Source organism: Pinus tabuliformis, chromosome 1_1 (assembly GCF_031772625.1).
Source record: "Pinus tabuliformis cultivar Carrire ecotype Pingquan chromosome 1_1, CPIR1, whole genome shotgun sequence".
Lineage (NCBI taxonomy): Eukaryota > Viridiplantae > Streptophyta > Pinopsida > Pinales > Pinaceae > Pinus > Pinus tabuliformis.
The window spans coordinates 939,933,415-939,948,609 of NC_142297.1; the positions used below are offsets into that span (position 1 = coordinate 939,933,415).

Sequence of the window (15,195 nt, forward strand, 5' to 3'; positions counted from 1 at the left end):
ATGGCTTAATAAGTGCTTCTTACCTCTGTTCTCATCGTTTCACCATCTAAATAGCAGAAAGAAAGATTAGCTTAGAACTTGTTTAACTACACACTAGGCTCAATTTATGTTGTTTCTTTATCTTTTTTTCATCTAAACGGAATTGGACATGAATATGAATTCCCTGTGGCTCATATTTACCCTAATTCATGTGTGTTTGATAGTTATCTAGGGATTCTTTACTGCTCTTAGATATAGCTCATTCGCCTCTCTGTTAAGCTGATTGAGAGATTCTTAATTGCCTCTCATCCCTTAGCATTCTTTCCATCCTATTAACCTGAATCATTGCTCTATGTGCAGCTACCTTGCTCCTTATTCCTCTTGTGACCGAGAAAACGCACCAACAGTCCTACTCTTTGACTCCATGCCCAGTGGTTTGAAACTCTCACACTATACCTGCCTCTTTACCTGAAAACATCAATCTTCCAACCAAAACACCAACAAAAACCTGAACTCAATAACTAGCCTAAAATCCCCCTCAACAAAGCTAAACCATAAAGAGAGAGCCCTCTCTGACTGCAGGTGGGCTAGAACCTGCAGTCCAAAGTTGGTTTGTGGTTACCTCGGCCGTATCCTTTCCGGAGCTTAAGGACAACCTAAGTGATAACAGGTAAAATTATAGTCATGCGAATGAATGTGTTGTTGTCGAGCATGAAGAGAAGTCATTGGATTGCCAACCATTAATGAATTCCATTAACCAATGTGAGCCAAACTCGCCATTAATGTCAATGAGTGCCAAGGTACCTAGGTACATCTTGCAAAGTGCGAATAGATGAGCTGATGTCAAGCCACTTGCAAGATCCAATTATCAAGGGACATTGATGTATTCCCATGATTGTTGGCGAGAGAACTTGTCATTGATGCATACAAGCCTCAAGGTACTAATAAATACTCTAGCCCTGAACCTAGATAATGTGTTGACGTTGATAGGCCAAGACTTGTTAGAAGGGAGGCCTTAGTGAATATGATACAAGATGCATTGTATCATACTATTGCACAATGCACCATCACTATCCCAATTTGGCATGTGACAATAAAATTATGTATTTTGAATGTCATTTATCATTCTTCCACCATTAATCTAATGAAATTTTATATGACTATTTTGAAATCCCTCTAAAACATCCATACCAGTTCCCGATTATGGTATAAAAAATTGAATTATGCCCTACAAACACTAAAACTTGCCAATTCTCGTGAACTTGGCATTCTCCTTTAAACAAGAATTTGCATGAACAGAGTGTTGCAATTGTAATAGTCTCTTTGAAAGTCATAAGTCATGGGTGGAGCAGTGGTCTAGCATGAATCAGACTGTATTGATGTCTTAACAGATTATCCAAGAGCTCATGGGATATTTTGGGTTGACAAATGGTTGGCATATTTTAACAAGTTGCAAGGACTTAACAAATGAATTGCTTTAAAATTTGCACAAAATCTGAATGCATAGGGTTTGATGGTAAGGGGAGTACAAATTTTTGTTATAGAGGATGTTATTTCCAGAGTAACAACCCTACCTCAAATAGGATTTCCCTGGTTTAGTAGGAAAATTACAGTTCCAATAGCTAAAGCTACATTTTTACAAGAAGTTGAAGGGATAAGATAAAAAGGGAGAGGAGTGGATATAAATTCCCTTCCACATCCCTAGGAAGATGTAGGTTTCTTCATTTAAAATTTTATAATATGTAAAGGACACTTTGGGGTTATTTTTAATTACCATTTCCATTTGTCGGCACATTTGCGTAACTCTTTTAAAATCATTAAAAACCTTGACTAATGTTTGGACCGTGTGGCGACGTTGGTGATGATGCCTACTGGGGAGAGAACGATAGAAAAGAGCTCCAGGTTTATGCTTTGCAATGATGAAGCATACACATCTATGTTTTCTCCTGGTCTTGGAGAGTTACGTCAATGGTTTCCATCATTTCGATGGGTGTCAGCGAAGTTTGATCGAGTTACGAGGGAAGTCTTAATGGATATTGGGTTGCTCCAACACAGTGGGGAAGATCTTAAGAGTGTATACACAGGGGTTTCGACGTTAGGTTTTTTCTCTATGGCCATACCTGTTATGCTCTATATCTTACTTGATTTCAACGGGATCTATCAATACTATATGTTTTGGGTTCAAATTGCATGAGTTTTGGGGATGCGGGGTTTATTTAGAATTTAGATTTGTCTCTATTATAATATCAGAGTGTGGATATAGTTAGGTGAGCTCTAATGTAATGGGATATGCAACTTTTTATCCCAAAACTGGAGAGATCTACACTAGATCTGGCGATGAGCAATGAAAAAGATACAAAATTTCAAGTTTTTATTAAGAGTCCTAGTAGGAAGACTTTTGTTCATTGGATATAAGGGTCGGATCAAGTAAGAAACCTAAAGAGAATTATGAAAAATATTATGGGTATACGTTATTTGTTCCAAGTCTTGGAATACACATGAAAGGTACCCCAAGACAACAATAGGTTGGAATTTTATGGTGTTACAAAATATTCAACAATAATTTTAAATTTGAGGATGTGGGGAGGTTCCAGAAACCCAAATCAAAATGGAGCCACATCATTTAAGGATGCGCTTAAAGGGAAGGTTTACACATAAGAATATCAAACTCAAAATATGTCGGATCCTAACATTATAGAGTAGATGGATGAGGTACTATAAATGGACACAAAAACCCCTGAGGTTAAATATTTTTCAGGATGATCTACAATCCACAACAAACATGTTGATTTAATGGTTTTGGGTCAAAACCAAAGGATCTATAGAAGTGGATATACTCTTCATGGACAACAAAGTGTGATATGTATTTGTGTTCTAAATGGTTTTTCATAGTACAGTTCAAGATCAAGAAAGATATGGAAAAATTCCTAGAAGATGGTCCATGGTTTTGGGATAATTATGGGATCTTTGTTACCCTATGCTTTCATGGTTTTGATGCAAAAAACATGATGGTAATGATGATGTCATTTTGGGTAAGGATCCCAAACCTTACCCTCCATTTTTGGCACGAATAAGTTATGTAGGATATCGAAAACATTCTGGGAAAATTAAAAAAAGTGGATCTCAACAAAACCTCAAAAGGTGTTTTTACTTTTGCTAGGATATGTGTAGAGATTGACCTAAGAAAAATTATTCCTCATCGTATTCTTTTAAAACATGAAAATTTTTAATGGACACTGGTGTTAGACTATGAGAATACGAAATTATGATGTCGAACCTATTTTCAAATAGGTCATTTCAAAAATCTTGCCCATAAGCAAGGAAAACATTAAAAAAGAAGAGGAGGAAAATCCCTAAGAAAAGGGGATGACAGTTTCATGAGATCCCAGAAGATTTGAAAGAAGAGGATGAAGAAAATATGCAAAATTTTGAACCACAACCTCATTATGGTGGAAAATCAAATGTTGAAGAAAGGGACAAATCCAAGTCATTGATCACAACTCAAAAGGTTATGAAATTAAGAGAAATCATTGTCCCAGAGAAACAGAAAGTGGAGTTGCCTATGAAAAATTAATGGTGTGGCATAAAGAAATCTCATGTATCTGAGAGTTTGGACTTAGACAAAGAGATCCTCCCACAAAAAAATAACAAACAACTAGGAATAGTAACAACTGCTCCAAATAGCGACTGAATTTCGGTAGCTACCGGCGCTGGAACTCGACTGCTAGGGTTCTGAACACATCTCAGACGGCGCAGTCTGTTCTGCTCAGACAGCCATCACGGACCTGACCTCTTGCTCTGTCGCTACCTAACTGCTCAGTGACGGATCGAAGGGCGAATGGACAATCCCGGGGGGGGCTTCAACGCCCTCCCCCAAAGCAAGTAACCTGCAGCACAGACCTGAAAGGACGATTCTATTTGGCTCGGTCAATGAGGAAGTGATAAACCAGGAGATCCCACGACGGAATGAGCGCACTGAAAAAGACAACCAAGGAGACAAGACAGAAGGAGTACCAGGACGGATTAATCGACCAGAAGGAGCCCCGAAGGTCTCCTCGACTACCTGCAAACCAATAGCAACAGATCGACCCAGAATCGAACTGCCGGGAGAGAAAATAGAAGAACGAATCCAATATATGAGAGATCATGCTCTCATTGGGAAATTTATAGGGTTCTGGCCGACGGAAAAAGCCCTATACGGCTGGATCGTAGCGAAGTGGAAGCCTAAAGGAGATGTGACTCTGCAGCTAGGCCCAAAAGGATTCTTCACTGCGATTTTCTTTTGCCTGGAAGACAAATACAGAATCCTGGTTGAAGGACCCTACTTCTTCAACTCAGCTGGCCTATACTTAAGGGAATGGACAGCCAGATTTAATCCGAATAAGGAGGACCTCACTTGGGCACCAGTATGGATAAGAATGTACTCACTTCAAGATGAGTACTAGGATGAAGATATCCTGAAAGATATAGGAAATGGTCTAGGGGAATATATAAAGGCAGCAGAAGAAACAAAAATGCGAAGATACACATCATATGCCCACATCTGCGTCTTCATGCGCCTGGACAAAGCTCTGCCAGAATCGGTAAGTCTCTCTCACCGTGACTATGAATGGATTCAACCCTTAGACTATGAACATGTCCCGTTTCGATGCCGTAAATGCCATGCCATAGGGCATCTTTTCAGAGACTGTCCCCTAAATGCCAAAGCTAATGCTCCTGCCCCCTCTGACTCTCTGACCCATGATGGCTTCACCAAAGCCCCTAACCGCAAACGAGCGCATAAAAAACCAACAACAGGGAAAAAACCCCAGCAAAACAATACCTCTGATCCAACGGTCAGAAATAGCTTTGAAATCCTAGCTCAATCTATGGAAGAGCAAAACCCATCCTCTAAGCCCAACTCTGCTCTCCCCTCCTCCTCCACCCAGCCACCTCCTTCAGCCCCTTCCTCTGAACCCCAACCCCCCAAAGTCACCCTAGCAAACCCCATGGAAGGTAAAGAGAAGCAGGTAGAAAAAGACAATGAAATGGAAGTAGACGGATCTTCAGATCCCCTCCAAAGCTCAGATATTCCCACAGAAGGAAATAACCAGGTGCAATAGATGGAGGAAGAACCAGAAAGCATAGATCTGAATGGACTAGATATTTTAGAACTAGAAGCAGCATGCAAAAAGAAGGCCTATGAAAGTATCCCAGAGCTTCAGCTCAACAAACTGGAAGTGGTCATTTCTCGAGCCTACCATCAGTATCAGCTCGGCATCCAATCAGGAAGTCAATGGGATTTAGGCCCTACCCCAAAAGATTCCAAAAAAGGGGAAGAAGAACTAATCTCCAACGAACAATAGCGATAGGGAAAATCCTGGTGGACTCAGGCAGGTATGCTAAGCTTACGAAGTACTATAAGCCCTCTACCAATAGTGAATCATGAAGCTCATTTCATGGAACCTAAGGGGGCTCAATAGCCCAGGAAAACTCAGAATGTTAAAAAATATGATAAAAATGGAAAAGCCGCAAATATGCTTTCTCCAGGAGACAAAATGTAACAGCTCAACTCTAGGTACTATCCTCTCTAAGGCTTGGCCAGGATGTCAATCGGTGGTTGTGGATGCATCTGGCGCATCTGGGGGGCTAGCCATTGCGTGGAACTCTCAAGCGCTTACTCTCTTAGACTTTCACGCTTCTCATCATCTAATCCAGGCTGCATTCCACATTATTGGCACTAATATTCATGGGAATCTCTCGAATGTCTACTTCCCACAGGAAGCAGGGGAAAAAATTGCTCTCCTCAACACCATAGAAGCTCTAAACTTCAATAGAAGGTACCCGCTATGGATTATAGGGGGGGATTTTAACATGATTACCAAATTGGAGGAAAAGATTGGGGGCAGAAACAGATTGGAACAGGAAAACACCCATTTCAAAGACTTCATCCAGAACGCCTCTCTAATAGATCTGCATTTCTGTAATGGCACTTTTACGTGGAGCAATCGAAGAGCAGGCAGGCATCAAATAGCCTCCAAACTGGATCGGTTTCTAATTTCAGACAACTCGATTCATCTAGGGGGAGACATATCAGCGGCCATTCTTCCACACTCAGGATCGGATCACTGGCCTATTGCTCTTCAATGGCAACGTCCTGGCAGTGCCACAAGAAGACCTTTTCGCTTCGAGGAATTTTGGTTTACCCATCCCTCCTTCAAAGACTTTGTTAACACAACTTGGACAACCTTCATCCCGCCAGAAGGCTCCAAGATGTACCAGTTCCAACAGAAACTCAAACATCTAAAATTCAACCTAAAGCGATGGAACAGCGAGATCTTCAGAAAGATCTTCAAGGTGCAACATTATCTTCAAAAATAACTAGTGGAACTACAGCAAGAAATAATCACAGGAGGCCACACAGAAAGAACCCTTGAGCAGGAGCAGCACATCCACAATCAGCTGGAGGAGAGAAGAAAGCAGGAGGAGATATATTGGAAGCAAAAGTCTAGGATCAGATGGTTGAAAGAGGGCGAACGAAACACTAAGTTCTTCCATCGAACCACTGTTCAACGAAGAATGCGCAATAACATCCCTTTTATACAAAAACAAGGAGGGGAAAGGGTCGAACAACATGAGGAAATTGAGAAGGAATTCCTCAATCACTTCAAGCAAGTCCATCAAGAGCCTGAAATTGACAGACGTCCTGCAATTGATAGAATCACACACAATGTGCCAAAACTAATCACGGAGGAGCACAATGAACTTCTCCTCCATCCAATTCTAACTCAGGAAGTGGATATTGCTATGGCCCAGCTCAAAGATGGAAAAGCTCCTGGCCCAGACGGCTTCACCACTACTTTCTTCCACAATTTCTGGGAGCTGATAAAATTGGAAGTCTGGCAAGTGGTAGAGGAATCGCGAGCACATCATTGGCTGCTTCCCTCACTTAACTCTACTTTCATTGCCCTAATCCCTAAAGAGGAGGACTCAATCACCCCGGACAAATTCAGGCCGATTGCTCTCTGCAACGTAATATACAAAGTCATCTCTAAAGTCATTGCAAACAGGTTAAAGCCCCTCTTGCCACTGCTCATTTCTCAGGAACAGTCTGGATATGTGGAAGGGAGACAGATTATGGACGGCATTATCCTCTCGCATGAGATCATACACTCACTCAAGCACTCAAAACAGGCAGGTATGCTCCTAAAACTTGATCTTTCTAAAGCATTTGATAAGCTCAGTTGGACTTACATACAACAAATGCTAATTGCTTTCGGATTCAGTCCCACATGGATCCGTTGGATTATGAGTCTAATCTCCTCCACCTTCTTCTCCATTCTCGTGAATGGGATCCCCTCTCGCCCCTTCTCTCCCTCCCGTGGTATAAGGCAAGGTGATCCCCTCTCCCCCTTCCTCTTTGTTTTAATGGCTGAAGGCCTGGGACGTCACATTAAAAAAGCCCTACACTCTCAACAGCTCAAAGGCCTCTCCATTCATCACTCGTCTGCCATTTCCCATCAGCAGTTTGTAGATGACACTATGCTCTTTGGCTACCCCTCTGTCCAGGAGGCCTCCAGATTTAAAGCCGTGCTCAATGACTTCGCTGAAGCCTCTGGAACCAGCATAAATAGCTCAAAATCGCAGATCTTTTTCTTTAACACCCCTCCTGTTGTTAAGACTGCAATCGTCCGAATTTTGGGATTCCCAATTGCCACCCTTCCCTCCAAATACCTTGGAGCCCCCCTAACGGTCTCCGCCATCAAGCATTCCTCTTGGCGTAATCTAATTGAGAAGCTCGAATCCCGTCTCAACCTATGGTCGCACAGAGCTCTGAACTTAGCCAGTCGCGCAGTGCTCATAAAGTCTGTCCTTCAAGCAATGCCGCTATACTTATTCTCCATCCTTGCTGCGCCAAAGTGGGTCCTAAAAAGAATAAGGAATCTTCAGCGAGGATTCCTCTGGGGAAACACTGCAACCAATCGCAAATGGGCCCTGGTAAAGCATCGTTTGCAAGCCCAAAGAAAAAGAAGGCATTGGCCTTAGAGATCTCGAGCATAGCAACGCCATCATGGGGGCTAAAATATGGTGGCAATGGCTCAGCAGCCTAGGAAAGCCTTGGGTCACAATTTGGACGGCCAAGTATGCCAATCACCGACCCTAGGAAGAGCTCATCAGGTTCACGCCCAATGATAAAGGATCGCTAATTTGGAATGCAGCCAGAGAACACTTCCAAATGATCCAGAAGCACAGTTTTTGGGAGGTAAGAAATGGTAACACCGCAAGATTCTGGACAGATGTCTTGAATCAAATGCCTCAACTCAGCCGAGTACTTAACCTGCCACCGGACCTCATTAGGGAGGAGCAGCAGCAAGAAAAGATTTGGCAGTACTGGACCCAGGAAACTGAGAAGGGCTTCAGGATTTGGAAACAGGGCAACCAAGTAATCACAAATGAAGATCACCAAATTGTCGAGGAATTGGATAGGGAACTGAGCAAAAGAAGAATCAGGTACGATGAAAGCAGAGACATTCTAAGATGGGGTTACCAGCCGAAAGGAGCCTTCACCACATCCGAGGCCTACAAAATCATTTGCAATAGTTCCGCTCCCCAGGACCCAATCTGGAGCAAAATCTGGAGTTTTGGCTCCTGGCCCAAAATCTCCCATTTTCTCTGGTTGGTAGGACATCAGAGAATTCTAACATGGGACAAACTCAGGAGCAGAAATTTTCACGGCCCCTCCATCTGTGTTAATTGCAATGCCCATGAGGAAACCCTCCAACATCTTATGGACTCATGTCCCTTGGCCAATCAGCTATGGGAAAAGGCAAGATTTAGATGTCAAAAAAGATGCAGACTCGAGAATGAAATCACTAACTCAATACGTCAGTGGCAACGGGATCCTTACAAGAGTGAAATCCTCAATCACCTATGGAAACTAATTCCCGGGCTAGTCCTATGGAGCATATGGAAGGAACGAAATAAACGCATATTCAAAAATCAGCGCTCTTCGATAGACAATATTTGGAACCTACTTTGTAGAAATCTTCAAGAGACTCTGAGGCTAAGATCTTGGAAGGAGGAGGACTGGCCTACTCTAGATAATGAGAAAGCCATTCTGGAAAACTGGCAAATACATCTTCCTCAAGGATCTCACAAGCAAGGCCATTCTGAAAGCAACATTCAAAAAAAAGTCACATGGACTCCCCCACCAAAGCATACGTTCAAGCTCAACTTCGATGGCGCCTCCAAAGGGAATCCCGGAATTGCAGGCTTTGGCAGAATAATAAGGAATCATGAAGGTGAACCCCTGATGTTGTACTACGGGAACATTGGATGGGACACCAATAACTCAGCTGAGTTAGAGGGGCTATGGCAGGGACTCCTTCTTGCATGGAGTCATAACTTCCATCCTCTAGAGGTGGAAGGAGACTCTCAGATCCTCATAAATATGGCTAAGCATCTCCTAAATGGATCTCATGCCAGGAAAATAGCCACTAGCTGGAGGCACGAAGCAAGACTGGAGGCCATAGAACTTGAGCTCCACAGAGACAAATCTATCACCTTCACTCACATAAAAAGGGAAGGTAACAAGGTTGCCGACTTCATGGCCAATTTGGGAGTGGAAAATGACAACTCTCTACTCACAGGGCAACTGGATACTATTTTGACTCATGACAAAGCTCAAGAATGCACACATCTGGTCCAAAAAGATGCAGCTCCCCCGGATGCGGGTGTTAGTTAGGATGGGACGAGAGTATGCTGCAGGCCACATGGCGGCCATATTCCATCACGTGGCAGACGTCCGGGCTAATGCTGGCATAGGCGTAAATGGTTGCTGGTATAAGTATATTTAGCAGAGTAGAGTAAATGCCCTGCATGGCTATTCAGCTCGCTTGGAGGTTGTAGTTATGGCGGGCACATTCCAAGGTGAGGTAGCTGGGGCTATAAACCATGTTGTTGCGTCAGGTCAGGGAATGTTGCTGGTTCCTCCTTCTGGCAGGTCTCTGCAAACTTGGATGCCCTGCCTCTCTATCTCCGCTAGGATTGTCACGCTGTCTATTTGGGTTATTCCGCAGTCTGTTCCTCACGCTGTCTGTTTGGGTTATTCTGCTGTCTGTTTGGATCTCTTCCCCTCGATCCCTGCAAGGATGGTGAGACCTCGACAGTGTATGCTTAGCCGTCGAGGCACCTCCAGGGGAGGAACCTCTCGCACTCCCGTTGCTGATACCTCCGCCCACTGTTGTCATTTCCATAGCATTCGCTCCACTAGAGCTAATCCCCTTCATTCAAGTCAATTCATGGATGCTGGTGCTTCGAGCTCGGCTTCCTTGCCCGCCTTCGGCTCTGCTATTTTTAACTTTAGCAGTTCCATGAACAGCCCCCAGATCAGTGTGCACGTTTCAGTTCTATTCATAGAAAATTCCCAGGAAGACAATGACTCTCTGGACGAGCGTGGGCAGGGGAAAGCTGACAGCACAGTGCAAGAAACAAAAGAGCCTGATACTAGCCCAGAGAAAGAAATAAAGGATCCTGCCATAGACCTGGAGAATGCCTCGAAAAGCATGCTGGATCAGAGGGCTAGGACCAACGAAGCAGAAGATATCCATATGGACACTGCCCCCACTCTGTGGAAAGGGAGGCATACGGTTGGTGCCGGGTAGAGGAGGTGCAACTAGAAGAATATCGATGCCCGAGCTCAAGGTCTACATGGGTCTTCTGTTTGGTCTTCTGATCTCTAATGTTGTCTGTATTAGCTTAGTTTTTGCATCTGTGCTTTTTGTTTGTGTCCTAGAAACTTTGTTGATGGGCTGGATAATGTCAGTCTCCCCTGCGTGGGATAATTTAGATTACTGGTTGGCGCCCTTGCATGGGCTAGCTCTTTTGAATGGTCTAGATTTTCTGTTTGGCGCCCTTGCATGGGCTAGCTCTTTTGTTTGGCCTCAGCTGCTCCAAGATGATATTCCCGGTGCCTGGTTCTCTCTGTTTTGATCCGATGTAAATTTTGTCTTCTGTACATAATATATTAGCATAGCTTTACCGAGAAAAAAAAACAACTGCTCCAAATCAAGAAGTGTGGTGGAAGGTGGAGAAAAATAAAGGAAAACAAATGAAAATTAAGTGATTTTGATCACACTTAATCATGTAAACTCTTGCCCACGGGGTTTTGGATTGACGGTGAATGCGTGTTCTGTTAAGGCACTCCTTGCGATAGGTCACCGGTTCAAATCCCCCGTGGGTACTTAGGTTAGTATTAACTTATAAAATAAAAAAAAATCATGTAAACTCTTTGATTTTTATTTTTTTTCTATTCTCTTTTGTGTATCAATTGCACATCTGATATGAGGAAATGCTTTCAATCATCTGCACAATGTAATTTTGTTCCTTCTTTTTCAGGTTGAATAAAATTACAACTCTTTTCTTGGGAAAAAACATTTTGAAATCATTACAACACATGGAGGATGTTGCTTGACATGCCAAACTCCCAGAAACATGTGTGACCAATCATAGGTTGATTAAGTTGATTATTGTTTATTCACTAGAATAGCAGGGGAGTACATAAGCAAGGTTGTTGGTTGGTGCAAGAGTACCAACATAAGAAGAGGAAGAAGAGAGTGAGCCAGAGGAGTGAGACGAAGACACAACAACAGAGAAGGTAGAACTTAGTAGAAGAAGTGTTTCCTCTACTAAGATACATGTTCAAAGCCCTCAGGGGAAAGTCCCTGTAGAAAATTCTCATGTTGATACACTAGCCAAAGACTCTTGGACTGTAAAATGAATGCATGTTGAAACACTGGTAGATGTTCCCGGTGGATAATCTAAAGGATTTGAATATGGATCATTCCTAATGAGGAATAACAAGCCACAACAAATAAGGTGAAGAAAAGGCCATGAAGAAGCCTATGGGAGGCATATTCCCAAGGAAAAGGGTTAAAATCATTGTTACAACATCATTTGCTCCATTTCAGATCTCGGTTGTTACTAAAGAACTGAAAAAGTGAGAGGAGCAGGCTAGTGAAGATAAAGAAGAGGAATTAAAGCAAAAACAAGGTGATGACCCCCCACCTGGTAAGTCTGAGTTTGATCCTTTGTCTCAACAAATTAATGATTTAAGAAAAGAAAATGAAAATTTAAGAAATCAACTTGATATGCTTAAGGAGAAAATTCAATTTAAGAAACAATTAGGGTTAGAAACCCTAGTTCAGGCAGTTGAAATGATAGTTAACCCTCTAATACCAGTAAAACTAATAGACCAATATGCAAAGTGTGTGGGGAGCTTCTTGAAGAAGTTGGTTATGCAATGGAAGAAATTTAGAAGTTGAAGATTTTTTCAGTGAGAGTACAAGTGGAATTTGAAGTGGAGAGTGTGAAATTTAGGGTTGCACCACAAGAACGTGTATATGATACTATTGTCACACAAGAACCAACAGTTGAAATAAAGAAAACTGAGGAGTTTTGGGCTGCACCATAAGAACCTATTGATGGCATTGTTGTCACACAAGAACTAACAGTTGAAGTAGAGCATCATGAAGGGAATAAATGTTGAAAATGCAACAAGATGATGGAGCTTAGTGGAAAGGAGTCGCCTTCACTAAGTGGGCCCGCAGGCTATTTTTGGCACAGAGTCTATTTTTAGACTATGTCTATTTTTAGACATATGGATCATGGTCTATGAGTTGCAGGATGTTGTTTATGTATGATTGGTCATGTTGGGAAAAATAGATGGAATTCTATTTTTGGTTCACAGCGGAGTGATCAGAGTCTATTTTTAGACTGCCAGGCTAAAAATAGAAATAGTCAAATATTATTAACCCTTAGTAATATTTGGACTCTAAACATTATCTTATTCTCTTGGAGAACTTCAGTTTGAGCTACAGATGTGGCACATGTAGCTGCCAAAAGGAAATATGCTTTTCTTATGTGTTAGTTGAGCTATTGCATGGAGGACTTCAGTTAGAACTTATGCATGTGAGTTCTGTGGAGTTGGATGTGGAGTTGATGGAGTTGTGTTCAGTTTGACTTAGTTGAACTAGTTGTATTTAGTCTAACTAAAGAATACACTAGTGATGAGTTGCGTGAATTGATCGTTAATTAATTCACTAATTATTAACTCATAAAGCAACTAAAGAATACATCAGTTAACTCAGTGCATGTACAGCTCAACAGAGACAGGTGTTAGAGGTAAGTGAAAGGGTGAGTTGTGACTATCAGTTGTGCATGAGATTTTGCACATGCATGGATTGAGTAATGCCAATGAGGATTGCGCAGTGTGGGCCAATAACTAGGCAATTGTAGCTTGTGCTCACGTGATTTCTCTTGCAGATTACATAGTGGAGGTAGGCAAAGCAGCGGAGAAGATTTGAACCTGTGACTTGTTCGGATCTGAGCTAGTTTTGTGTGTAACAGGTGGAGATAGTACTGAGTACTTGTGAGGAGTACTGTACTATGTATTGTTACATGTTCTCAATCATTATAATATATAGATAGTGTGGGGTTTTCAGCTGTATGCTTTCCTAGGGTTACATACTGTGTTAATGTGTGCATGCGATTGATGTTTCATTGTTTTTAATTCTGCTAAATTGATGATCAATGTAGAGGAGGTTATGTATTATGCATCTATTCCGCAATAGTGTATAATCGGGATAATCTCTGTGAATAAGTGTCATATTATTCAAAATTTCTACAATAAAAATGTTGATACACAAGAACCTACCGATGACACTGCTACTCTACAAGAACCAGTAGTTGAGGTAGTTCAGTTGAAGGAAAAAAGAGAAAAATTTAAAGAATAGGAGAATTTTTAGGAATCTATTGAAAACATTGTTGTAATAATAGTATAAACGTAACATAAATGGAGATATCATGGCCTAAGTCTAAAGAGCATGTCAATTCAATATTTTTATTTGTTTAACTAAGTACATTGAAGCGATTGGCAGTGTCATTGCAAGAAGAAGTGATCCCTTCTAGTGAGCATAAGAAGATTGTACACAATCTTAAGAGGGCTTGGGCCAAAGAGCTAATGCTTAAACTACTAAAGTGGGATAAGGGGAAGAATGAAGAAATGTGATTGAAGGAGTTACAGGAGAAATTTCAACTATTACAAGAGGACAAAGAACAAATGTATGACCTAGCACATAATGCATTGAGATGTAGGAGATCTTATCCTTCATATCCTTTGTTCTTACAATAAAAACTCTTCCTCTTTATATTAACAATAGTAAAGGAGTAGAGATCATAAAATCTAGTTGATTTCAAAACTTTTATGGAGACATTTCAATGGGCTAATTTTGTGGAACAACACTTGTTGTGTGGGTTGTACCTACATGAGTATGTTTATTTGGAGAGAAAAGTTTTAACTTTTCACCTTATGTAGGAGAAATCTAGTTGATATATTTAATCTCTTTTGTGCATAATCAAGTCAATTGGAAAGTAGATCACGATACTGTAATAGGATACATGAAAGCCATGCCATTATATGTTCAAAACAAGCCAATATTTGTTGATGAGGTATTAATAGAATATAACATACTTTTACAATCTTCAAAAGAAATGGATTAGATGATGGAGATTATAAAAAAGGTCCTAAAGCATTATTCTACAAGTATTTAATTGAATAAATAGGATGCATTAGACGAGAGCACGCTAAGGTGGGAACCATGTGATAAAAAGCTAAGAAACGAAAACCCTTATTGTTTCTCTAACTTTGTGCATGTGCTTTCTAGGGTCCCTATGTATTTGGATTGTATCAAGAGATGTGGGCCTAACTGGTTTGGGCTCATATTCAAATTCCCATTGATTTAACTCCATTAGTTGAGGTCAACAGACACAAAAATGTGGTGTCTAGACTTGATCATCTCCCGTAGATACACAACCCCCACATATGATATAACACTGGCTTATAATCTTTTTGAACTACATTCTCAATACGCATCAGAGTCAAATTGAATAGGCTTAGATGAGGATATGAAATTGCTTTATCTGGGGGGAGATGTTGGCCCATGCAATTGGCACTCTTTTGGCATCCATTTTTCCTATCTTTTTCACCATTTTCACCTTGATAACCACATCTTGTTACTCTATTAATCACCTTTTGACCAATGTATGCCTTTTCCCTATGCCACTTTAATTTATTCATCTACTCTTGTATTTTTGTAATAAGTTGACTGCTTCAGATGATTTTATTAAGAAAATTGACAAGGGACTATTTCAGGAAAGTTTAGCTCACTGAGATGTTAC

At 41.3% G+C, this 15,195-nt stretch overlaps 1 protein-coding gene across 1 annotated transcript; it reads left to right on the plus strand.

The window, feature by feature from the left end:
• The first annotated feature begins 5,478 nt into the window (after positions 1–5,478).
• On the plus strand, positions 5,479–6,339 carry LOC149217569 (uncharacterized). The gene has a single exon (XM_089390286.1). It carries the CDS (start codon positions 5,479–5,481, stop codon positions 6,337–6,339), a length of 861 nt encoding a protein of 286 aa, XP_089246412.1.
• Positions 6,340–15,195: the final 8,856 nt, after the last annotated feature.